General features: G+C 46.6%; 1 protein-coding gene across 1 annotated transcript in view; it reads right to left on the bottom strand.

The window, feature by feature from the left end:
- Positions 1-10,630: 10,630 nt before the first annotated feature.
- RCOR1 (REST corepressor 1) overlaps positions 10,631-26,820 on the bottom strand; it is a 130,392-nt gene continuing 114,202 nt past the window's right edge. The window contains exons 9-12 of the mRNA XM_050800046.1: positions 20,165-20,242; positions 19,882-19,939; positions 18,826-19,055; positions 10,631-14,721 (exon numbers count right to left, since the gene is read on the bottom strand). Coding sequence (XP_050656003.1) covers positions 14,680-14,721; positions 18,826-19,055; positions 19,882-19,939; positions 20,165-20,242 — 408 coding nt within the window. The 3' untranslated portion in view covers positions 10,631-14,679. The remainder of the gene's footprint in view (positions 14,722-18,825; positions 19,056-19,881; positions 19,940-20,164; positions 20,243-26,820) is intronic.

Below are 26,820 nucleotides of genomic sequence, written 5' to 3' on the forward strand. Positions count from 1 at the left end.
TCTCTACGAAAAAATTAAAAGAAAAAAAAATTAGCCAGGTGTGATTTGTGCCTGTAAGTCTCAGCTACTTGGGAGGCTGAGGTGGGAGGACTGCTTGAGCCCAAGAGGTTGAGGCTGCAGTGAGCTGTGATTACACCGCTGCACTCCAACCTGGGCAACAGAGCAAGACCCTATCTCACACACAAAAAAATTAAAAATTAGCCACTCATGGTGGCATGCGCCTGTACTTCCAGTTACTCACAGGGGGGTTAGCAGGGGAACTGAAGTGGGAGGATCACTTAAGCCGGGAGGTCTAGGCTGTAGTGAACCATGATCGCACCACTGCACTCCAGCCTGGGCAACACAGTGAGACCCTGTCTCAAATAAAACTTTTTTAGTCTGGGTGTGGGTGGTTCACGCCTGTAATCCCAGCACTTTGGGAGGCCAAGGTGGACGGATCACGAGGTCAAGAGATCGAGACCATCCTGGCCAACATGGTGAAACTCCATCTCTACTAAAAATACAAATATTAGCCGGGCGTGGTGGCGCACGCCTGTAGTCCCAGCTACTCGGAGGCTGAGGCAGGAGAATCGCTTGAACCCAGAAGGTGGAGGTTGCAGTGAGCTGAGATCCCACCACTGCACTCCAGCCTGGTGACAGAGTGAGACTCCATCTCAAAAGAAAAAAAACATTAAAAAAAACTATCATTATGAATTTTTATATTCTTGTCTTTGCTGTTTTCATCAATGTCCTTTTTTTTAATAGGCCTTTAGTTTGGCTCCCAAGTCCTTTGGACGTGACCCCATTATTTTGGGTGCTTCTTTGGTCTCTGGCACCAGATTCCCAGGCTCCCCTTGTATACTTCCTTCCTCCCATAGCAAAATCCAGTCACTTCTCCAAAGAACCTGGTTCCTTTCCGTGGGAAATGGCATTCAGAGACCACGATCTGGCTTTGGGGTGGGGAGATGGAAAGGTGCAGGTCACGGTGCCCCAGCCTGGGACCTGCCAGCCTCTGCCTTCACGTGGCACATCCAGGGCCTACCTTCTCACAGTTGAAAGCCTCGGACCACCATTGAGTGGTAAAGCTTGGCTCATGGATGGATCATGACCCCTAGCAGGCTGGGCTCGGCATCTCTGGAAGTCAGATCAATCGCCAACAAAGCCTTCCTGGACTCTACCCAGAGAAGGATTCTCTGGGCTAGGGTGGGGTAAGGCCTGGGGTTACCTCCTGGCCCATCCCAGCACCCCAGGCTTGAATGGTGGCACAGCCAACTAATCCAATCATAGGAAACCTGCTGCTACCTTCCCTGCGTGGATGTTTCCATTTCTCTGTCTCCGGACTGGAATTCAGGATTCTTCAGGGCCAGGATCTCAAGCTTTTTTACAGGGTAACAGAGTTTTCAGAAACAAGAGCAGGCAGGCCCTAAAGCTCATGTCAAGCCTGTGAAGGTTCCATTGATCAAAACAAGTCTATGACTCAGCCCAGAGTTGGGGGGTAAGGGACAACACAAGGCAAGGACACTCAGAGGCATGATTCCTAGGGACCAGCACTGTCAGTCTTTCTGAGAAAGGTGATCAGCGTGAAGCGGTCATTAGAGCCACCCCTGCAATCAGGGCCAGGCAAGGGCAGAATCCTGCTGTGGAGGCTGTGCAGTGGCACACAGACCTGCTGCAGGCCCTGGCCTCGCGGTGCTGATGGGCACTCTGTGGGCACCCACAAGGTCTTCAACTCGGTGCTGCAGGCCCTGGCCTCATGGCACTGATGGCCAGTACTCCGTGGGCACCCATGAGGCCTTTGACTCAGTGGCCGAGGGCTGCAGAGGAGCCTGGACTCACACTCCAGGAAGAGGCTGGTGGGGTCAATCTCAATGGCTAGGCAGAGTGTCAACAAGGGCCAGAAAAAGCTCAAGGTGGGGAAGTGCCAACAGGTCCACTTCGGACAGCCTGGGGTGTGAGTGGAAAGGTGGAGGAAACGGAGGGGTAGTGAGCAGCGCACAGCTGCAGAGGGCTGGCTGCCAGTTTGGGTCACCCCTGGGAACCACCCGGGATTTGGGAAAGGTGCTCTGCTAGAAGCAGGAAAGCTGAAGCACACCTACTGTACCCCAGTGATGAGAGGAAATCCAGGTTTGTAAGGGATGTTCCCCTGTGGGACACCCCACAGCCAGTCCCATCGACAGGACATCCCTGCAGTGGTCCTCAGGGTCTGTGACCCAAGACCCAAGGGGCTGTACTCACTGTAGCTGGCCGTGGGGAAGTTCAGGACAGGCTCGGCTATGGGCTGTAGCCCAGCTGAAGGGGTCCACCTCCCCTCCACTTACCAGCGGCCCTTGGAAGCCAAGCTCGGTGGAGGAGTTCTGTCTCACAGTCAGCCCACCTGGCTCCCTCCTCCGTGTAGCAGCTGAGTGACCCTGAGCAACTCACTTGATTGACTCTCTGACCTCAGTTCCCTCCTCTGAGAAGTGGCAGCCTGACAGCACAGAGCAATCCCAGCCCCAGGATAGCAATGGCCTGGGCCTAGACTTGTGGGTGCAGGAAGAAAACGGCGTGTTAGTGTGATTGATGTTGAACAAACCGGTTATGAACAGTGCCTGTAAGTTATAAATGAATACACACAGGCAGGGCGTGGTGGCTCACACCTGTAATTCCAGCACTTTGGGAGGCCGAGGCAGGCGGATTGTGAGGTCAAGATATCGAGACCATCCTGGCCAACATGGTGAAACCCTGTCTCTACTAAAAATACAAAAAGTAGCCGGGCGTGGTAGCCCGCGCCTGTAATCCCAGCTACTCGGGAGGCTGAGGCAGGAGAACTGCTTGAACTCGGGAGGTGGAGGGAGCAGTGAGCCGAGATCGCGCCACTGCACTCCAGCCTGGTGACAGAGCGAGACTCTGTCTCAAAATAAATAAATAAATAAATAAAATATATGAATATACACACTAACAGTGCAGTATGGGCTAAGAGTATGCCACTTCCATCCTGGCTAACACGGTGAAACCCCATCTCTACTAAAAAGACAAAAAATTAGCCGGGCGTGGTGGCGGGCGCCTGTAGTCCCAGCTACTCAGGAGGCGGAGCTTGCAGTGAGCCGAGATTGCGCCACTGCACTCCAGCCTGGGCGACAGAGAGAGACTCCGTCTCAAACTGAAAAAAAGGCATGCCACTAAAGACACCTGCGGCTCACTCACTGTCTCGGGGGTGAGATGGGAGGTGCGAGTTTTAGAAGAGAAAGCAAGGGTTTTTCTTGAAGGCCAGTGAGCTGCGGAAAGCTCAGGTCTTACCCTCCCCACGGAGGTGCTAGCAACACACCCCAAAGACCTGTCTTCAGAATGAGTGGACTGACCGTTTATCCAGCCTCTATTCCATGCCAGGCAACTGGGGCAGACTGAAGCCTTTATGCACACTGCTTGGTTTAAGCTCACTAGCCTTTAAAATGTTCATTATCAGGCAGGCGCAGTAGCTCATGCCGGTAATCCCAGCACTTTCGGAGGCCGAGGTGGGCGAACCTGAAGTCAGAGTTCCAAACCAGCCTGGCTCACATGGTGAAACCGTATCTCTACTACAAATACAAAAAAATTAGCCAGGCGTGGTAGCGGGTGCCTGTAATCTCAGCTACTTGGGAGGCTGAGGCAGGAGAATCACTTGAACGTGGGAGGTAGAGGTTGCAGTGAGCTGAGATGGTCCAGCCTGGGCGACAGAGTGAGACTGTCTCAAAAAAATGAAAAGAAAAGAAAAGAAATAAATTGCTATCTCTAGAGGCAGAAATAATGAAAAAGAAAAGAAATGCCCATTATCCTTGCTCTGTATGTGAGGCGACAGGCCTAGAGAAGTTAAGGGCATGAACGAGATCAAAAAAGATTTCAGAGTGGAGCGAGGACTTGAGTCAGCATCCGAGAGAGTGACAGAGGCTGTAAGGGGAGGTGCAGTTTCAGGTGCTTCTGGCCCACCTCTGGCACTTGCCAGTTGCGTGATGTGGACAAGACATGTTTCTCTAAGTCTTGGCTTCCCCTTCTATAGAACAGAGATAATGACAGTCCCTACTTGTGAGGTTGTCATAAAGATTAAATAATGTAATGCATGTTCGGTCCTTAGGGGCAAAGCAATCACCAATAAATCAAGTAATTATTACTAAAAAACACAAATAATTTGCTATATAGCAAAAGACACACTTTATATACTAAATATTTAGTTTTTTGAGACAGGGTCCTGCTCTGTCGCCCAGGCTGGAGTGCAACCTCTGCCTTTTAGGTTCAAGCATTTTTTGTGCCTCAGCCTCCCAAGTAGCTGGGATTACAGGCACCTGCCACCAAGCCCGGCTAATTTTTGTATTTTTAGTAGAGACAGGGTTTCACTATGCTGACCAGGCTGGTCTCAAACTCCTGGCCTCCAGTGAACCACCCACCCCAGCCTCTCAAATGCTTGGATTACAAGGGTGAGCCACCGTGCCCAGGGCCTATATATTTATTTTTTGAGACAGGGTCTCACTGTGTTGCCCAGGCTGGAGAGCAGTGGTATGATCATAGCTCACTGCAGCCTTCACCTCCTGGACTCAAGCAACCCTCCTACCTGAGACTCCAGAGTAGCTGAGAGTACTATGGCGCCCTGCCAGTGTAAGACCCACTTGTTGCTAAATTTATTCATTGAAGTGCCATGAGCCATACTCCAAATAATTGTTATGCAAAGTCTCGGCAGGAGGGACAGGAGGCCCCTCCTTGGGGCTGAGTGCTGGCAAAGAGTGGTTAGGGGACACGAGCTGCTCTTGGACAACAGAAATGTCCAGTCTGCCCAGAGCTGAGGAAAAGGAATTTCACAGGCAAACTGAAGTTGTTAGCACAAGTCAGAAAGCTCAGCCTGCATCCTGTCATCTGTTCCTTGGCCAAATCTCTCCCAAACTGGCCAACAGGGACGGCCTGGGGAGGAAGTCCTGGGGGCAGGAAGTGCTGCGGGCCCTCAAAGCATCCCTGCCTCAATCTGCGGTGCCCGCGGTGGAATTCGGCCAAGTCTTTCCTGCAGCCACAAAAACTCACTAGGCACCTGCCATGAGCAGGGCACCAGGTTGGTGCACAAATCACCAGAGGACCACACAAAATTCCTTTTTTTTTTTTCGAGACAAGAATTTCGCTCTGTCGCCCGGGCTGGAGTGCAGTGGTGCAATCTCGGCTCACTGCAAGCTCCGCCTCCCATGTTCACGCCATTCTCCTGCCTCAGCCTCCCGAGTAGCTGGGACTACAGGCGCTCGCCACCGTGCCCGGCTAATTTTTTGTATTTTCTTTTTTCTTTTTTTTTGAGACGGGGTCTCGCTCTGTCGCCCAGGCTGGAGTGCAGTGGCCGGATCTCAGCTCACTGCAAGCTCCGCCTCCCGGGTTCACGCCATTCTCCTGCCTCAGCCTCCCGAGTAGCTGGGACTACAGGCGCCCGCCACTTCGCCCGGCTAGTTTTGTGTATTTTTAGTAGAGACGGGGTTTCACCGTGTTAGCCAGGATGGTCTCGATCTCCTGACCTCGTGATCTGCCCGCCTTGGCCTCCCAAAGTGCTGGGATTACAGGCGTGAGCCACCGCGCCCGGCCTGAACCACATTAAAATTCTAATACCCTCCATTGACAAGAAGGAAACAGCTGACTTGACTGCAAGGGGCCGGCTCCTGTGCTGCCACTCACCCTTGCTCAGGTGAGCTGCTGTCCTTATTCAACTGTCCCTTCCTCCCGGACACCTTCCGCATGACTGCGCAGGCGGGACCATCCCTTCCTGCTTCTAGTGTAGTTGTGAGCAGCGCTCCCTGCCCCATCTTGGCAGGAAGGTGTCTTCAGCTTGTCCAGGCCAGAACTCGGTCAATTTCCTCACAGGTATCAGCCAGCCAACTCCCCACTAAGGAGGGTGGACGGTAAGAAGGGCACCAAAGAATGCAGGGAGATGGAGGACCTAGAATTTGACATTCAACCTCATTTAAAATCTATAGCCAGGTGCAGTGGCTCATGCCTGTAATCCCCAACACTTTGGAAGGCTGAGGTGGGCAGATCACTTGAGGTGAGGAGTTCAAGACCAGGCTGGGCAACATGGTGAAACCCCGTCTCTACTAAAAATACAAAATTAGCCAGGTGTGGTGGCACATGCCTGTAATCCCAGCTACTCAGGAGGCTGAGGCATGAGAATCACTTGAACCTGAGAGGTGGGGGTTGCGGTGAGCCAAGATCAGGCCACTGCACTCCAGCCTGGACGACAGAGCGAGACCCTGTCTCAAAACAAACAAACAAAAATCTATAATCACCAGGCCTTCAGATTTGAATGTTTCTTCCCCTAGTCCTTTGGCAATAAATATCTAAGTAGCAGATAGCTCAATAAGCAAGAAAAGGGCCCAGAAAGCCCCAAGCCTCAGCTAATTCCTCTCTGGACATGCAGGAATTGGCAGCTGGGAACCCCACTCTCTGGGAGTCACTCATAAGCCATAGCAGGGCCTTTGATCCCTAAGCACAGAGCCAGCAGGCGTTTAATTTTCCTCCGCAATGCACCCGATTTCTGTGTTCCATTACTACACATCTGTGTGCCTGTTATTCCCAGCTGTGGGGAACTAGATGAGCACAACAGTGCTGACCTCAAGGAACTCAATCTAGTGAGCCCAACAGCTTATCAAACACCTCAGATCAAAATGTGCAATTATCACAGCGTTAGGAAGGGCGTGGGGCGACAAGTGCCCTTGTTCACGCAGACAGAAGGAGAAACTGATACAACTGCTCTGGAAGGCCAGTGAGTGGTACATATCAAAAGGAAAAATGAACCAGATTTTTTCATCCAGAGATTCTATTTATCCTACAACTACACTGGCACATAGGTGAAGCGACACGTGATTTCCATTCTGCTGTTTTACAAAGGATACTTCAGTTGCCTGTCAATTGACGACGGTTTCCATAAATAATTGCCACCATAAATGGAATACCATGAAGCCAATACAAAGGAACGAAGCAGCTTTATTTTTAATTTTTAATTTTTTGAGGCACAGTCTCTCTCTGTCACCGAGGCTGCAGTGCAGTGGCGCGATTTCGGCTCACTGCAACCTCCACCTCCTGGGTTCAAGTGATTCTCCTGCCTCAGCCTCTCAAGTGCTGGGATTACAGGCGCGCACTGTAACCACACCCAGCGATTTGTGTGTGTGTGTAGTTTTAGTAGAGATGGGGTTTCAGCATGTTGGCCAGGCTGGTCTCAAACTCCTGACCTCAGGTAATCCACCTGCCTTGGCCTCCCAAAATGCTGGGACTACAGGCATGATCCACCGCACCCGGCCCAAACTGACTTTAGACATATGTGCTGATGCAGGAAGGCTGAGAAGACTATCAGTGTGTCAGGTGGGCGAAGCTAGTGTACAGAGTGTGCCATCTATGTGTTTGCTCATGCCTGCAAATGTATGATCATCCCTTGAGGGATACGCAAGGAACAGGCAGCAATGGCTGCCTATGGAGAGAACTGGGTGGTTAGAGGACAGGGATGAGAAACTCATGTTTCACATAGGCCTTTTATACCAGGAACATTAGTTACCTATTTTTAAAATAAGAATTTAAAATCACTTCATTACACTTAGCACAAAGAGATTAGCACAGAATGAGACTTAAGTTGTAGAAGCCCCGAGAATCAGTCCCCCTGCAGTAGGTGGGGGAAGGGGTTCGTCAGGACCAGAGATGGACAGGATGCATGACTGGGCCCGGGGCAGGCCCAGCCCCTGAAGTCAGGTTACAGGGCCTTAGGGCGGAATGAAGGGCTGTGCATTTTTTGGGAGACAGATGCAATGCTTTCCGCTTTCCCCACGAGATTAGGTGGGGAGTGGGAGAGAAGAGGCAAGAGGAATGGTGGGGATTAGGGGTAGGTTAGGAGGCCCCGGCACCCCCTCAGGTAGGAGGGAGGACTTGTGCTATTCTTGGCAGTAGTGATGAATCAAAGTGCTTCTAGCTTGGTGACCAGACACACAGCAGTGCTACACACCAAAGAGGTTGCAGAAACAGGTGCAGGGGAAAAGGGTCTTAGTCTCAGACTGTGTGTAATTTGGAGGCACTGATGGACATGGGAGTGGAGTGGTCCAGTGGCAGCTGAGCTCTGGGCACAGGGCTTTAGGTGTGAGCGCTGTAGAGTCCGCAGGTGCTGACGGAGCACCCAGGCAGTGGGGAAATGGCTAAGGGAGGGCGAGCTGGCAGAGCTGGCAGGCAAGCGGATGCTTCAAGGCCTGTGACTGTGCTCCTGCTTCTGGGACAACAGGAAAGTGTACTTGGGGAGCTTTCTTGGGGGATGGGTTCCATTCAGCCCAGAACCAAAGAATTGGCCGGGCGCAGTGGCTCACTCCTGTAATCCCAACACTTTGGGAGGCCAAGGCGGGTGGACCACCTGAGGTCAGGAGTTCGAGACCAGCCTGGCCAACACTGTGAAACCCTATCTCTACTAAAAATACAAAAATTAGCTGGGCATGGTGGCGCACACCTGTAATCCCAGCTACTTAGGAGGCTGGGACAGGAGAATCGCTTGAACCCGGGAGGTGGAGGCTGCAGAGCAGAGATCACGCCACTGCACTCCAGCCTGAGCAACAGAGCAAGATTCAATTTCATAAAAAAAAAAAAAAAAAAAGATAAAGAAAAAAGACCCCAAAACAAAGAATAAGTCAGGGTCATCCATGAGCTAGTCTGGGTCCAAATGTTGCCCCAAGTACGGCCTCTCATCTGTTGAAAAGGCAAGCAATTTGCCAGGAGCCTCACACACCCGTCAGCGCCAAGAGTCAGTGCCTAGCATGTGCTTGCAGTGTGGGAAGCACGGTGCTTGGGGGCTGCAGGGAAGGGACTGCTGAGAGCCGGCACCTGCCTCCAAGCAGTGCAGCTGCTCCCCGTTTGGCGTGGGCGCCACCATGGCCTTTCCAGCAGTGTCAGCACCAAGTGCTCTCAAGATCTCTCCCTCCCATAAGCTGAAAGGCTGGGACAGGCCCGGCAGGGATCTCACCAGGCCTCTCCAAGCCTTGGGATTCTCACTTTGGTGCTATCTTGGCCTAGATTCCACCCAAAAGCAAGCCTGAGATGAGGCTTTGTGGATAAATGGTTTGCTTTTGAAACCAATCCCAGGCAACAGAAATACGGGGACAGAAAAAGTGAGGCAGGGAAGGAGAATCAGTCCTAGACCATGTCTGAGCTGGTCTCTGCAGGCGGCTGCTGAGGGGGAGCCACTCTCTGTGGCTGCCTTACCCAGATTACCCAGAGCTGCCCCTAGGGATGGAACTCCCTGCTACTTCCAGGCTGCTATTCCTGAGCTCCCCTAGGTCGCCGACCTCAGGGTGCTGCAGTCACACCTGTCTGAAGCTGGGGCTGTGGGGAGGGCCAAGATCGTGGGAAGAGAGGCACAGAGGCGCCTCATCTACACCTGTATACAGGTGTTTTTCCCCCCCCAGTCCGAGAAAGGGGGACGGAAGCCAGGGCCTCCATGCGTCCCTGATTCGGGACTCACAGCCTGCCTGCTATCCCTTCCTATCCGGTGCCCTTGCATGCGCTCAGGTTAGACCAGTCCCTTCATTGCTCCCTCTTCCCAGCCTCAGCCATCACCCGGGGTTCTTTTAAGTCAATAACGGCCAAGTCCAATGACTCCACCTTCAGTGCCCATCCTAGCAGATGTCGAGCAGCATCTTGGCAGGGGGCCACCTTGGCCTCAACCTTCCTCCTCTCTGTCCTTGGCATTCATTTCCTCTTGTTCTAGACCACAAGCCACCTTCACAAATCACAGCAGAGGTCTCAACACTCTTGGCCTCCGCCCCTAGGTGCCACCCTCACCCAAGGAGACTCTCCCCTTTCCACAGGCTCAGCTCCAGGACAGGCACTCTCTAAATTAGACGCAAGGCGGCTGCGACCTCCCTCCCAGACCCGCCTGCAGCTGCGGCTCTACTTGTTGTGGTGTTGACTGTTGTCACCTGGAGGATATGTGCAGTGTCCTCCACTAGACTGTCAACGCTGGGAAGGCTGGACCCCGTCACCCTTCTACAACCCTCCTACACTGTGCAGTCACACACAGGAGCGCCACCTGCCTGGACCTAGAAATTGGATTTCTATAGAAGTTACCTAGTGAGCAGGCTCAGTGGCAACAATGGATAGTGCACTGGACTTCTAGCCTAAATCTACAGTAGTTATCTAACCAAACCCTACAAACCAGCTAATAAAGGGAAGACCACGAGACCACAGCCACCGCCAGCTTCTTCATGCTCCTCAGGAAACCACCGGCACGGTGCGCATGCACTCTCGGCTGAACGGAGGCCACAGAGGCAGTGATCTTGCCTCTGCACTGCCACCATCCCGCCTCCAGGGATCAGGCCAAAACCCTGGTCAGGCTGAAAAAAGAAAATCCATCCACGGGGGGAAAAGGTCTCCTACTGAACCCTTGCATTTAAGCCCACAACTATCACAAACTTTATGAATTCATGTGCTTCAACTTGATTCCAACTATCAAAGTATCATATATAAAAAAAAATGTAGGTTCAGGTAGAGCAAAAGGTTAAGAACAAAAGGCATCCCTGGTGGTATTTCCACAGGGTCTGATTTGGAGGAAATTATACATTTGGAAACCCCAAGGCTCACTCAAAAGGAGAGAAAGAACTCGACTTTGTTACAGGGTAGGCTACTGCTTTGATGGAGCGTGGGGTGCAGAAAATGCTTTCATTTCATATTTTATTACATCAATGGCTTGAAAATTTTTTATTTAACCTCAGCAAATATTGGAAATAGAAAAATGAATTCTGCAGAATTTCACAAATAAATTTTCCAATTTCCACTAACAAATGTTATCATTCAATGGCTAAGCAGTTATAATGCTATGAACATTCACCACAATGAATGTGCTGAAATAGAGAACAGGCAGAGAGACATTAAAATATTACTTACAACAGCATTATTACAACATGTTTTCTTTAAAATTCCAACGTGGAGTTTATCACTTCAAAAGATATACAGCATTTCCATTATATTTGCAAACTTAACCTTATACATCTTTTAAAATCTTGAAAATTTTTAGGCTGTCTAAAAAGCACTTAGCAAAGTCGATAAGTCTACATAATGGAATACTATCCACCCCAGTATAAATTTCGTTTTAGGAGAAGGTGGCTGTAAACACTCATCATCACACAACATGCATAGCCTCTGCTGACCTTCCTTCTTCGGAATGCGACGTCACTGCAATTGTGCTTTACTACAGGTAAGAGAAGCTGCAGAGATTCAGGGACTGGCAGAAAGAGCATCACACAGGACCACTAGATTTAGGTGACCTAGCTACCTGGAGTTCATCTGAGGAAAGTTTCACTTGACACTAGAAGCTTGAATCCTGGATCATTCGGTTTAGAAACAGGATAGACGAGAGAGAAAAAGAGGCCCTAGTTGGAGCTGGCTCCATCTTTCCTTAGCTCACATAAAAGCAGGGATCCAGTTAGCATAATGCACTGTTTGGCTTATTTTTGGTGTGCAATTATACCAATAGTACGTCTGATATTTAGAATGACAAAAATAGGGTATAGCTGAAATTTAAAGTGACAATGAGCACACTTAATAGTGGTCTGTGGTATTTGAGGAAACTTTAGATGAACAGAAAACCACCGCTTAATGAGTCCACCACAGTCAATTTTTACAACCCAACTACCTTTTCATTTTTGTTTTGTGTGTTGAATAGAGGTTTGTGAGCATCAAAAGGTCTTACAGGTTAAAAACGATCAAAAACCATTTTGAGGAAGTGGCGTCTCCACAAACACTGTACACCCAGACAACGTGGCATTTGTGTTACACGAGCACCCGACTGTGTGCCAACACGAATGTAATCAGCACAGCTGGGGCGTGGTTCCTTCCCAGTTAAAAGAGCTATATTACAGAGTGGATCACTGTTGCAGACCAGTCAACACAATATTCAAGTAACAAGGTGTTTAAATGGGTAAGTGAAAAAAATTTTACCTAACACTTTACACATCTACATAAAATTAAATAAAACAAACTTTTAATGCATATGCAATACAATTTATATCTTTTAGGATTTCTAAACTAAAAGTTAAACTATTATTTGCATCAATGATACTATATTTTGCACAATAACTTATACTTAGGAGAAAGTTTTCCACAAAAATATATATAATTATGACATTCACATTGATAATTTTTAAGAAGACAAAGCTTAAGTGAACATTCCATCTGAAGCAGTTATCACACCCCAAACCCTACCTGCCAATGCACCTAATTCTTGATATGTTAAAAAGTCTTCATATAAATAAGATGAAACCACTTTGCTTTTAAAGCTGAGTGATCTCTTACATTTACATCATTGCAAAGACGGTGTAATGAAAACAGTTGAAAACACAGTGCTATCTTACGCGGGAAAGCACAACAAAGGCAGTCAAGGACAGCTCCCATTTTCCCCTCTGTCAAGTCAAAATGACATGCCCCTTCCTCTCTGGGAGAAAGCCCAGTTCAGTTGCTGTGATCACAAGTGATTCTTCAGGGCTGGAGGCCATTCAGTGCCAGGAACCCAGTAAAGGGATAGTGCAGAATACAGATCAAGGCCTGGCACTGCTGGTCGGCTTGCCACGCTATATAAGAATCAGCATCGAGCTTCCAAGCACTGCCAGGAGGGACCAGGCTATTTTCCTTAAGAGAGATACAGACAGACCTATTGGCAGGGTGAGAAACATACTGCAGCAACTGCCTACTGCTTCTGATAGCAAGAAGGAGGTCTTGAGGGAAGCAAGGAGAACCTAAAGCTTCAGCTCATACCTTAGTGTCCCCTTTACGCAATGTGCAAACTTAGGCTGACTCCTTCCCATGCTTCTCCCGCCGCCCTCGGTGTACACAGCAGGCTTATGGTGAAAAGAAGCCCCTCCCTCATCACTAGTGTCATTTTGCTAACCCTGTCTCCACACAGCAGCGGCAATCCGGGACTCCTCTGATGCTTCCCAGGCTTTTACGTGACCAACACACACCTGGCACGGGAACGAGATGATGAAGGGCGGGCAAGTCCCATTGAACTTCCCTTTTGAAGGACCTTTCTCCAGACTATACTAAAAAAAATTTGCAATTCCAAAAAACCTAGGCTTCTAGCTGACCCTCTTTCTAAAGAGATAATCAGCTGATTTCAACAACAACAACAAAAAACAAGGTGCTTGGGAGTCAAAACATATCAAATTTTAATTGCATATTTTAAATTCTTAAGAATTCTTAAGCATCTGCATTTTTTTTGGTATTGAAAGCAGAAAAAAAAATATCCAAACGATGCAAATAACAACAACAAAAGCAACTTCAGCGTATTTAGTGCAGTCTGAATGGCTGTGGGGTGGGAACAGGGTATGTTAGAATGCAGTCTGTCTGCTCCTCAACCCTCAGCAGGCCCAAGGTCTGGTAAGATAACAAAAGTGATTCTGGAAGTCTCAAGATGTTTATTAGAAATTTTTACTTGTTCCCAGTCCAACCAAAAGGCATTACAGACCACTTTGTAGGTTATTTCTTTTCATCTCAGTCTCACTAGACCAATACATTGATCACTTCTCTGTCCTGTACTCTGATATGAAAAGAGAGTGGATGGTGTTTGTGTAATCACATCAGCACATGAAGGACACAAACTGACATACAGTGTGCCACTTAAAGGGCCAGGCACACCGAGAGAACGTGGAACAACGTGCAGCTTTCATAAACCAGCGCCAGCTATCCTAATATCCTGACATTTAAAATCTGCACTGTCAGAATCTGCAGCAAGCTCTCCCCTGTCTCCTAATCTCAGTGATGTCATCTTTGGCTAGCAAATAACTTGAAAGAAGAAATAAGACACTAAAAGAGAAAAGGGATTGATACCATGGTTGCCAAAAGGAGAAGGCACCAATTCCAAATGTACAAGCACCAGGTACAGTGATGTGGGCCGAACCTCTTGGAGGTGGGGGGTGGGGGTGGGGGTGGGGGGCAGGAAAAGATGGGGTGGCACCCACCCTGGGGTCACAATGCTGAGAAGTTGAAGGCAGAAAGCATTGAGGTCCACATTCCCTTTAAGCTACAGTGTCCGATGACAGTTGCAGTAAATGAGCTTTGTGACACTTGGGAAGGGAGAAGGGAGAGGTTTAAGCCAACTCAATTTATAAACCATACCTATACCCCATGTTTAGGGAAATGTGAGCTGCATCAGGATGCTTGGCATGATAAAGGTTATGATGCAGTCCGGCAATATATATTGATTTCCAAAAAAGCATATTATCACTTAGGTGGTTGTCTCAGAAAAGAAAAAGACAAACTTTCTAGAAGGCCAACAGGGTCGCGGTTACTCTGAAAATTACTCTATGCACAAAGTAGAAATTGCAGGCCATGCAGGAACAGAGTCGGGCCTTCCAAGGAGACTACCTGCTCTGAAGCTGCTGACTGGGAAGAGCTGCCATTGGTGGGGCTCGGGGGCTCCGGCGGGGGAGGCGGTTCCCAGAGTCACAAGAGATGTGCAGGCCACGAGATTTCCCCAGCACGTGGGCAGAGTGTGAGATGCAGTGGAGCTCTCTGGGAAGTGGCGCCAACATGGAGGAACGAGCAAAGAATTAAGGCAGATGGAGCACAGGACTGGAAGTATATGCCTTTTTTGGTAATAGCTGCTTGTCCAGAGAGATGTGATGCAGATGGCTAGGTGATGTCTCATAATACCTGATATCCCAGATAACACAGTAGTCCACACCAAGTGTCCAAAGCCACCAGAGTTTCTCAGGAGGCAGACGCATATCTGACATCCAGAACAGAAGGAGCCTGAGGCCAAGAGAAAGAAAAAAAAGGATCAAAGAGTAGGTAAACAACACAAGCTGCTATTTCCAGTGTACTAAAAAGAGAAGGTAGCCAGCACACCTGCAGAGCAAATACCCAGTTGTTTTTTTTTTTTTTTTTTTTGAGACAGGTCTCACTATGTCGCCCAGGCTGGAGTGCAGTGGTGCCATCTCGGCTCACTGCAACCTCCACCTCCCAGGTCAAGCAATTCTTCTGCCTCAGCCTCCCAAGTAGCTGGAACTACAGGCACCCGCCTCCACGCCCAGCTAATTTTTGTATTTTTAGTAGAGGCAGGGTTTCATCATGTTGGCCAGACTGGTCTCGAACTCCTGACCTCATGATCTGCCTGCCTCGGCCTCCCAAAGTTCTGGGATTACAGGTGTGAGTCACCGCAACCAGCGCACCATGTTCTTAAGGGCAGGGCAAGTGTGTGGCCTCTCCAGCGAGACGTCTTGGGCTCAAACCCTGGCCCTCCCACTTTCTAGATTTGTGCGAACAAGTTATCAGTCTTTTTGAGCTTCAATTTCTTCACGTGAAGAAGATATATAGTGATAATACCTACTTCACCAGGATTAAATTTAAGTGCCTGAAAATGGCCTGGCACAGTGGCTCATGCCTGTAATCCTAGCACTTTGGGAGGCTGAGGCAGGTGGATCATTTGAGGCCAGGAATTTGAGACCAGCCTTGCCAACAAGGTAAAACCTTGTCTCTACTGAAAAGAAATATTGGTCGGGTGAGGTGGCGCACACCTGTAGTCCCAGCCAGGCACGAGAATCATGGGCTCGAGAGGTGGAGGTTGCAGTGAGCTAAGATCGTACCAGTGCACTCCACTTGCTCTGGGCAACAGAGCAAGACTCTGTCCCAAAAACACAAATGAACAAAAAACCCTGAAAAGGACATATGAACACAGTGGCAGCCCTAACTCCTCTCACTGGCTTGAGGGCATGCTGTGGCACCCAGCCCATTCAGCGCCCAGCCACTGGTTCCAGAAGGGATACAGGAGCCCATACCATCTCAGGATCTTCTTTAAAAGCTATGAGGCATTTCCTAACTCCCCTGTCCCATTTTTTAAAACTGACTCCCAGACCCAAACCTAAAGGTTGCATAACATCTTACTGCTCTCTGCCACGCTCATGGTATCTTATTGCTAGAGAAACAACTGGGCTATGTGTCCAAAATCTCAAAGTGATTGTTCCTTCAGTTAAAAATTATACAATTTACAAGAACTGTTCTTAGATAAATGAGGAGATTTCTCCTCACTGGTAACAGACTCAATCATCTTGTAATTTTAAGTGACATCTTTCTTTCCATCCCATGGGACGCTTTCTTCAATGTAAGGTTGGCTGTGACACCGTCCCCAACCCACCCTTGTCCACATCAAATAACTACCAATTTCAAAAGCTCAAAATACTTGGGCTACCTACCCACCTCTAAGACCTAAAGGAAATAATCTACAACTACAGACATAATCTAGTACATTCTGTTACTAGAAATTCTAGGAATTATCATGTTCTCCCTGTGGCTTCGGTATAATACATAAAACCTGAGGCAGAGGGGACAGGCAGGACACCAGCAGACATCTTTCTCGGCTGCTGGACTCTACAGGACAAATAAAAAGGTGAAATCACACACACCCCAAGTTCTGCGGACTCACCAGACACACAAGTAAGCCAGCATTCTAACAAGTTCCCTTAGGCCCTTGGACACAGAGAAGCAGCTGGTCACTAGATTAATTTCCTTCTGCAAACTAACATATGGAGAACAGAAAACCAGGTGGTGGCAGGGCAGGGCTGGCACTACAAGAAGCAGAAAAAGAAAGAAACTCAAGAAATAGGCCGGGCGAGGTGGCTCACGCCTGTTATCCCAGCACTTTGGGAGGCAGAGGCTGGCGGATCACTTGAGATCAGGAGTTTGAAACCAGCCTGGTCAACATGGCGAAACCCCATCTCTACTAAAAATACAAAAATTAGCCAGGCGTGATGGTGCACACCCACAATCCCAGCTACTAGGGAGGCTGAGGGCTGAGGCAGGAGAAGCACTTGAACCTGGGAGACGGAGGTTGCAGTGAGCTGAGAGTGCGCGACTGCACTCCAGCCTGGGTGACAGAGGGAGACTCTGTCTCAAAAAGAAAAAACAAAAAAAAGAAAGAAAGAAAGAAAAGGAACAAGAAAAGAAAGGTACGAGGGTGTACGTTTTAAATGACTAGCGGAGTGAAAAGTTTGTAAAGGGATGTAAGGACTATGCAGCACTAAACTCGAGTTAGTTCATTCTGTTTCACAGAGAAGGCTGGGTAAACAGAGACATGGAAGATCAACCACCAGGAATAAACTATGATCTGCTGCTCGGAGAAGCCATAACTAGACTGTGAAAAGAAAGACGGTGCTTTGATGTGCAATCCACATGGTAAGTGGATCATTACGGAGGAACCTTCTGGGCTAATACAAGGTTAAGAAAAAAAAATACTTGAGTCACTTAAGTCAGTCAACCAATGATCCAAAAGTAAGAGAATGAAGAAAAAAGCATACGCACAACAACTGACATCCTGTTGGTAGTGACTCTTGGTCCTAAATTTACTACGAGATTTGTTATGCCAGCCCAGCCAGCACTGGCTTTGATCAAATGTGAAGAGGGAATACAGCCAGAGCTCCCGACTGTTTCTGCTTCCAGTCATCCTGGGACTGAAGCCGGAAAACACACACAGGAAGCAAGCTTTCATTCCTGCAAATTCTAACGGTTCTTCCCCAGCAGTCTCCAGCTTTCAATGCTTCCTAAACTGAGTGCTAACAGGGGCAATTAGTGCTGGTACAGAAATTACTGAAAATAAAAACAAAGAAGAACAAAGAAAAACATCACTGCTGAAAGACAAAAACACCATTATTTTACTCACATGTTCTTTTCAGGCAGAGCTATTAATGGGGGTGATTCAGGGGTACTGACCTTGGCAATATTATAGATTTGGTACACTTATTACAAGATTTTCTGGCAAAAGGCTCTGAAGAATCTAATTCTAACAAAATTCATACGTTTCAATGGTGTTCTTACAGATGGCTGTGCCTTGAGGTCCTTTTTCCAGTCGGCAAAGAGGCCCTGCATGGAGTGGCGGCACCACACTCGCAGGGAATGCCAATACCTCCCAAGGTACTTCCATGCTCAGGTCAGGAGGGGCCTTCTGGGCTGTTTCTAGAGCCTGGCCCTCGGAGCAAAATGGTAGCACACACAATACAAAACAGGTAATCTCAAATCATTCCAGTATGGTTTGGAAAAGGCTTTGATGTGAAAGCTAAATTAATTCTTAAATTATCATGCCTGTGAATAAATTCAGATGTGAAGTGATTGGCAAGTAACTCTTTCTTATGCCCAGCCCCAGGCTCATCTGCTCTGGGAGTAGAGGCACAAACATAACAGCAAGGCAGGCCAGGCTAGATGGGGAAATGGCAGGTGCCCTGACACGGGAAGCAGGAAGCTGAGAGATGAAACCAGGGCTATCATTCCAGAAATTAGCCACCATCACAGAAGTTCCAGCCAGCCACAGAATTGTCCCCATCAATATTTAAGCCAATCAGCTCCAAAGAGCATCAAAGGCTGAAAGATCTGGACAGCAGGGAGAGGTCTCAAGAGTTCCTCGTTGGCTTGCTGTGCAGACTCCCCATGAAGTCCACGAACCTCATGATGATGTGACCACACATTTCAGATGACTGAGCTTCACTGACATTCCTCACAGAACTTCCACCTTAGTGTTTCAGAATGGCTTTCACTGCGTTTTCACTTTTTGTTTGTGCCCCCACTCCCTTATCTTTGTCATTCAAGATTTTACTGTATTTAAGGAAAAACTGGTAATGCAGAGTATTTTGTAGCTGGAGGAAACCAAGATGGAATTATGAATTTGCCCAGAAATTAAAATGTGAATAATATACAGGGACCAAGAACTGGAGTCAATGCATACACATTATGGCTATTTACAGGTAATAGTGAAGTTACTAACACAGCTGAAACCTAAAAATCTCTACAGCTGAAAAAATTCATCACTTTAGAAACTGCAATATCAAGCATGAACCTGACAGAGAAGTGACTGTTTTGTTTCAGATTTACCTCGTCTTCCTCTTCAGGCATCTTAATGGAATTATCTGGGGACTTCACAGGCTTCTGGTTACTAGGCCCATTGGTCTCTTCTTTACCATGTTCTGCCTCCCATTCTTGTAAAACTTCATCTATGTTGAAGCGGCGTCGATAATTTACAAAAAAGTTTTTCACTTGTACCACTGATTTGTTCCCGATCACATCTGAGATTGCCTGAAAATCTCGGCCGTATTTTCTGATGGCTAAGGATGTAAGAAAGCATTTTTTAAAATACAAGAGAAAAACATTTTTTTAAAACCACAAGTGACACTTACCTCTTTATCCAGATAAGAAAACATATAGGTTTTTAACAGCAGGCACTAATTTCATGTATTGTAAGAGTAGGAAAAAGTACCAGTCAATTCTAGATACATTCTGGAGATGACCGACCCTGACATTTTGACATCTGTCTTCCCATTACATGTCACGTAACAGTTGAAGTCACCCAGCAACTGCCCTAGGGTTGGGGACATTCTGCATTCATCTTTTGGTATCGCAGGTCCAGAGCGCCCCCAACCTTAAAATCCGAACACTCTGTCTGCTTCTTTTAGGGTTTTGTACTTCTTGACTAGTCAGAGCGCGATGAGTAACTAGTAAAATGAAATACTCACACCTTTAGAAAACTGAGGGTTCCAGGTTAAGTTTTCACAACTTGTGAGAAGTGGGAAAGGAAAAGAAAAAAGCCGAAAGGGATATGGTCATTTGGCTAAAATGATACCCACTAGAACATAACTGTCCAAGAATCTATTTCTACATAAATAGGTGCTGGGAATAGGGCGGGACATAACTTTTCCCTAAAATCTACCAATCCTCCTAAGCTCTTTTTGTTTCTCTTTTATTTAAAAAAAATTTTTTTAAAGTCGGGGTCTCACTCTGTTGTCCAGGCTGGAATGCAGTGGTGTGATCATGGATCAAAGCAGCCTTGAGCTCCTGGGCTCAAGCAAATGCATCAGGCTTCCAAAGTGTTGGGATTACAGGTGTGAGCCACCACACCCGGCCTCCTAAACTCTTTCGAAGAATTTCCCCTACCTTGTACGGCAAGAAGCTGCTCTTCCGTAGTCCAACGTGCGTTACATTTCTGAATGACCTGGATATCCAAATGAGACATTTTAGCACACTACATTTAGAGATGAGTATGTTTAATGAAACTTTCATTTTCTCTTATCGGAATTTTAACATCAACTAGGTTCATAAAATTATGTCCATATACTCTTCCAAGAGATGTACATTGGGGATGTATCACACCGATATTAAATTCTTAAACATGTAAAACTTGAGCATGACTTCTGAGATGATGTTAACATAATCCTACCTCTGGAAGTCGGTAAGGTTCTATTCCACCATCAAGTTTTTCTTTGAGAGCACTGTTTGTCTGTTTAATATTCTGGATCTAGGAAGGAAAAAATGATTTTCATTTTAAAAATAAAAACTACATAAAGGTATGAAAACAGAACTTAAAAAACAAAGACCCAAGAATAAAGACATTACTAACATCTATTGTAGCTGAATTCTGAGGTCCCTATGGTATCCTTTGAAGCATCTAACTACGTTTATTATTTGCTTGTTCGGAGCAACCGATAAGGTACAACCCAAGGAGGAGGGGATGGAGGGGCTCTCACGTACACAGTCCTGGATCCACAGCTTCCTAACAGGTGATATGTGAGCAGCAAAACACCTACCTGGAGTCTTATATAAAAGACAGAAGAAATCCCTGGGCTTCCTACCACATAGGATTGAACTGAAATAACAGAGCAGCCACAGTAAAGACCAAAAAGGCCCAGTCTTTACAACAGAACTGCAGGTACAGCCTCACAGTGCCCCAAGATCACTGTGCTGTCCACCACTTCTCCACAGGGCGGAAGTGCACAAGCACAGGTTTAATGATGCGAGGGCAGGGAGAATACACTATCAGTGAGTTTTCTAGAAGTCTAACTTTGATTAACTGTCACTTCTTCATTTTCCTACAAATTATCTTTTTCCACATTACTGCCTTGGCTCAAGGTAATCTTTCCCTGCTCTTACGCAATCAAAAGAAAGACCACAAACAATACCAACCACCCAGGCTATGGCTGCTCTTTGATTTTCCCATGGACCCTTGAATGAGACAGGTCACGGAAGTATGCTATTTTCTGTCTACTCCAAGTAGAAGGCATATCTGTGTCAAGCACCAGGGAACTCTGAACTCCAGCATTTTTCATCTTTGAAAACTCACACAAGCAACTAAGAAATCCAAGGGAAGAGGAGCTTGATTTTCTCAAGTAACATGTAAAAGACATTCATGAGTAGAAGATGCTACCCAAAAATTTAAAAATTTTTTTCACTTGTAATTAATCTAAATTTAAACAACCACACACGGGGCTGCTGGCTGCCATACTAGACAGTACAATCTTAGGATCTTTTATTTTATTTTATTTTTTTGAGACGGAGTCTTGCTCTGTCGCCCGGGCTGGAGTGCAGTGGCTGGATCTCAGCTCACTGCAAGCTCCGCCTCCCAGGTTTACACCATGCTCCTGCCTCAGCCTCCCGTAGTAGCTAGGACTACAGGCGCCCGCCACCTCGCCCGGCTAGTTTTTTGTATTTTTTGTAGAGACGGGGTTTCACCGGGTTAGCCAGGATGGTCTCAATCTCCTGACCTCGTGATCCGCCCGTCTCGGCCTCCCAAAGTGCCGGGATTACAGGCTTGAGCCACCGCGCCCGGCCCAATCTTAGGATCTTGCTCAGTGGTCTTTGTTACCAAAAACCCAGGAAAACTGCAAAGTACTCAGATTATGTTCACTGGATTCCTTTTTGGCTAAAAATGCAACATAGCAACTTGTAGCAGGAAAAAGTCAAGGTTCAGAATGTTACATGTCCTCTTTGCATTTCAGTGAAACAGACCACTCTTGTCATTCTAGCTGGTTGTTCATAGATAGTACAAAACTGGGTATATATTGCACTGTGATTAAGTAACGTTATGAAAGAAGCAGAGAGATTAAATGCAAAACATCTACAAATTCTGAACTAAAAGTTAGCTCTAAATGCTCAGTAGCCTATACCCTCTTCCTGATGCATTTTCCATATCAGAAATATCTAGGCTGCATATACACCATGGAATACTATGCAGCCATAAAAAAGGATGAATTCATGCCCTTTGTAGGGACATGGATGAAACTGGAAACCATCATTCTGAGCAAACTATCGCAAGGACAGAAAACCAAACACCACATGTTCTCACTCATAGGTGGGAACTGAACAATGAGAACACTTGGACACAGGATGGGGAACATCACACACCTGGGCCTGTGGTGGGGTGGGGGGAGGGGGAAGGGATAGCATTAGGAGATATACCTAATGTAAATGATGAGTTAATGGGTGCAGCACACCAACACAGCACATGTATACATACGTAACAAACCTGCATGTTATGCACATGTACCCTAGAACTTAAATTTAAAAAAAAAAAAAAAGAAAAAGAAATATCTAGGCTGTGTAGTCCCAGCTACTTGGAGGCTGAGGTGGGAAGATGGCTTGAGCCTGGGAGGCAGGGGTTGCAGTGAGCCAAGATCACACCACTGCACTTCAGCCTGGGTGACAGAGCCAGATACTGCCAAAAAAAAATTAGGCTAGTGCAGTGACTCACATCTATAATCACAGCACTTTGGGAGGCCAAGGCAGGATCATTTGAGCCCAGGAGTTCAAGACCAGCCTGCGTGACACAGCGAGACCCTGTCTCTACCAAAAAATTTAAAAAATTAGCCATGTGTGGTGGTGCTCACCTGTAGTCCTACCCACTTAGGGGGCTGAGGTCGGCAACTGCTTGAGCCCAGGCCTTCCATGACTGTAACACTACAGTCCCAGGATGGACAACAGACCAAGATCCTGTCTCCAAAAAAAAAAAAAACCAAAATACGGCCCCCAAACATCTAGTGTTTATTAAGCAGAAAAAACCCCAGAGATTAGCTGCCACCATCATGCTAACTGGAAAGTGAGTGGCAACGAAACAGGTAAGAAAAAGGATGCAAAGGTAATCACACTTAAAGAAAAAAACAAGATGAAAAATGGAAAAGCCATCCACTTGTCCTGGCACCCTACCTAGACACCACCACCCTTCCACCACCTTCCTACCCAACCCTCAGTCATACAGAACTTTGTTTTCTACTTTACTGTGGGCATAGTGATTCCTCTTTTTTTTTTTTTTTTTTTTTTTGAGACGGAGTCTCGCTCTGTCGCCCAGGCTGGAGTGCAGTGGCCGGATCTCAGCTCACTGCAAGCTCCGCCTCCCGGGTTCATGCCATTCTCCTGCCTCAGCCTCCCAAGTAGCTGGGACTACAGGCGCCCGCCACTTCGCCCGGCTAGTTTTTTGTATTTTTTAGTAGAGACGGGGTTTCACTGTGTTAGCCAGGATGGTCTCGATCTCCTGACCTCGTGATCCGCCCGTCTCGGCCTCCCAAAGTGCTGGGATTACAGGCTTGAGCCACCGCGCCCGGCCAGTGATTCCTCTTTTAATGTCAGATCATTTTATTCTCCACTCAGAGAAAGACCTAATGCAACCTGCACTGTTCACTGGCTAATTTATGAGACATGCCCAGCCCCCTTCTCGCTGGTAGAGGCTGATGATGTCCTGGGAAGGAGGAAGAGCAGTACACAAAGCACAGGCACACAGAATTCAGCTAAGGAGCTTCTGGTAAAGCTTTTGCTTTTCCTGCTAAAAGGGACAGACTGCTTACCTCCACCCCCACCTCCTCTTCATACTGCCCTGAATGCAGATGTGAGGGTTGCAAAATGGCTCCAGCAGCTTCCAACATGAGGCAACAAGCAAGATGAAAAGCCAACAGCTGAGAATGGCAGAGTAGAAGACCTGAAAAGTACCTGAGTCCCTGAGAGCATCACTGAACACATGAGTAACACCAGTGGCCACTGATGCTGGCACTTCTTGCTATTTGAGGAAAATAAACCCTAAATTGCTTAAGCTGTTGTTAGTCAAGTTTTCTGTTATTCTCAGAATGTATCCTTGATATACCAAACATGACGGCCTCCAGAACAAGTGGCCCCTGTGGACTGACTGCCCATTTTGAGTCTAGAAGCACATTTGGCAATGAACACACTGCTGCTCTGTGGCCCTAAAAGGCTGTGGAAAGGAAATCACCCACCTCCTCTCTGAATGAGGCTCAGTCCTCCCTCTTCATAATTGTGAGCGACCTTCAAATTTTAAAAATTCTTGCTCTTGACCCTGCTCTGAAAACCAAAGAATCTTTTCTCTCTCATACTATGGAGTCAGTAACACCTCCGTGGAAGAGAAGGGCCTCTTTTTCTTTCCTCAATGTATTAAACAGCAACCACCAGGAGCTCACTCAGCAGAGGGAAAAAGGAGCATCCTTGTAAAGGAAGGTAACAATGTCAACAAGAGCTCACAGCCCCAGAGAGAGTTCTTCCAGCGCAAACAGAGCTTCAAATGCTCTCTCACACAGTAGCCCAGACACATTCTGTGAGATCAGGCAGGCCGGGATTAATCTCATTTGAAAAGAGGCCTACAAAGATTAAGTGATTCTCCTAAGATTAGAGTGCAGCTGTGCCAGCAGCCATGACAAGAAGCTGCTCCTCTGGGCACACAGAGTGTACGTGGGTCCCGGTCTGGGCTGCCTCCCTAAACCACAAGGAAGACGGCCGCACACCCTGCTCTTAGCGTCTATGAGACGACAGTTGGTCTCCTGTTTAACCCTCCAAGGGAACCATCAAGATAAATCAAAAGCAGCAAAAACCAAAAACAAACTGTCAGTCAACAACTTGCTGATGGGTTTCTGGAACTGAATTCCAGAGAGAGAATGAAAGGACAGGAATCAACTACTAGGCTGAACTTTCAGTTTAAATGTACTATGCAATCGGATTAAAATAAGCTACATAGCAGGCAAAAATAATTACAAAAAGTGATTTAAAAAACAATATCCTTTACAAGAGCACAAAAAAGTACCAAATATCATGGAATGACTAACAACAGATGCGTAAGTTCTTACACAGAAATCAACACAACATTGAGAGAAATTACAGGCCTACAGAAGCGGAGGGGTATATCATGTTCACTGATGAGGAAACTCAATAAAGACATTAATTCTCCATTTTTATCTATAGATGCAATACAATCCCAATCAAAATTCAAATTATTTTTCTGAAAATTGATAAAGTAATTCTAAATTTTATATGGAAATTAAAAGGCCAGGGATAACCAAGACAATCTTGGAGAACTTATATTACACTAGATAACTAAAATAAAGTACATAAAGTTAGGACAGTATGTATTGGTGAAGGATGGACAAACAGATCAAAGCAACAGAGAACCAGACCCATATGCATACAGACACTGGATGTAAAACAAAGGTACTGCTGCATTGCAAAGGAGAAAGGACAGTTTCTTCAATAAATACTTGACCAAATTGATACTCATATGAAAACAAAACAGTGACTATTAATCCTACATGTAACAACAAATACAGAAAAACATTTCTAGATCAAAATGTAAAAGGTAAAACAACACTTCTAAGATTAACATGGGAGAATATCGTCATGACCCTGAGAAAGGTGAACAGAACTCAAAAACACTAACCTGAAAAGACTAAGAAACTAAACTACCTTAAAATTAAAATTACTGTTCATCAAAAGATACCATTAAGAGTCACAGAATGGAAAACATATTTACAGTATTTACAATACGAGTTGTAGAAAACAACTCAGAGCCTAAATAACACCTATAAACCAGTAAGAAAATACGCAACCTGACAGAAAAAACAGATGAGACTTGAGTACGTATCACAAAAGAGGATATCCAAATGGCCAACAAATGGATGAAAAGGTGAGCAACCTCATTAGCCGTCAGGGAACTGCCAAATAAGAAGTACAATGAGGCATCATTATAACCCATTAGAAGGTCTAAAATGTAAGACTACCAAAATGTAGCAATGATGTAGAGCAGTGGTTCTCAAATGGGGACAATTGTGCCCCTGTGAGGTAATCTGGTGATGCCTAGGGATACTTCTGTTGTCACAACTGGTAGGGGGAGGGTGCTACTAGCATTTAGTGGGTCAAGACCAGGGATGCTGCTAAACATCTTACAGTGCACAGAACAGCCCAACATGGTGATAGTGCTACAGCTGGGAAACGCTGATGTGCAACCAAAACACACATCAAATAACAGGACCGCTTTGAAAAACTGTTTAGCTCTCAGGTTGAAAGAAAGCCAGACATAAAATAAACAGTATCATATGAGTTTGATTTCTGTAAAACTCAAAAATGGACAAAAACAACCTATGGTTTAAACATCAGAACAGGGTTAAGCGTGGTAGCTCACACCTGTAATCTCAGTACACTTTGGGAGGCTGAGGCAGGCAGATCACTTCAACTCAGGAGTTCAAGACCAGCCTGGCGAACATGGCAAAACCCCGTCTCTACCAAAAATACAAAAAATTAGCCAGTTGTGATGGCAAGCGCTTGTACTCCCAACTACTTGGGAGACTGAGGTGGGAGGATCGCTTGAGCCCTGGAAGCAAAGGTTACAGTGAGCCAAGATTGCACCGCTGTACCCCAGCCTGGGCAACAGGACAAGACACTGTCTCAAAAACAAAATAAAATTAAAAAGAAAAAAAATCAGAATAGTGGTCACCTACAAGTAGGTAATAAAAGAGGGGTGAAGTTGCTGAGGGAATGCCGCATTCCATGGAATAGTGACCAGGAGGGAAAATGCATGGGCCTGGGGGTAACATTCCATTTTCTGATTCAGATGCAGGTTCCGGGGGTGTGTTCATATTGCAAGAAATCATGGAGACACAGACACATATATAATATAAATATGATATTATTCATATGCTTTCCTATATACTTCAGAAATACTTTCAGATGACACTATATCCATCCACTTCAATTTATATGTTCATTAAAAAGAAAAAAAAATCAATGGGCTAGTACTCAAGATCTGTCCAATTCCTTAGAAACAGAATGCTC

The sequence above is a fragment of the Macaca thibetana genome, chromosome 7 (genome assembly GCF_024542745.1).
Source record: "Macaca thibetana thibetana isolate TM-01 chromosome 7, ASM2454274v1, whole genome shotgun sequence".
NCBI lineage: Eukaryota > Metazoa > Chordata > Mammalia > Primates > Cercopithecidae > Macaca > Macaca thibetana.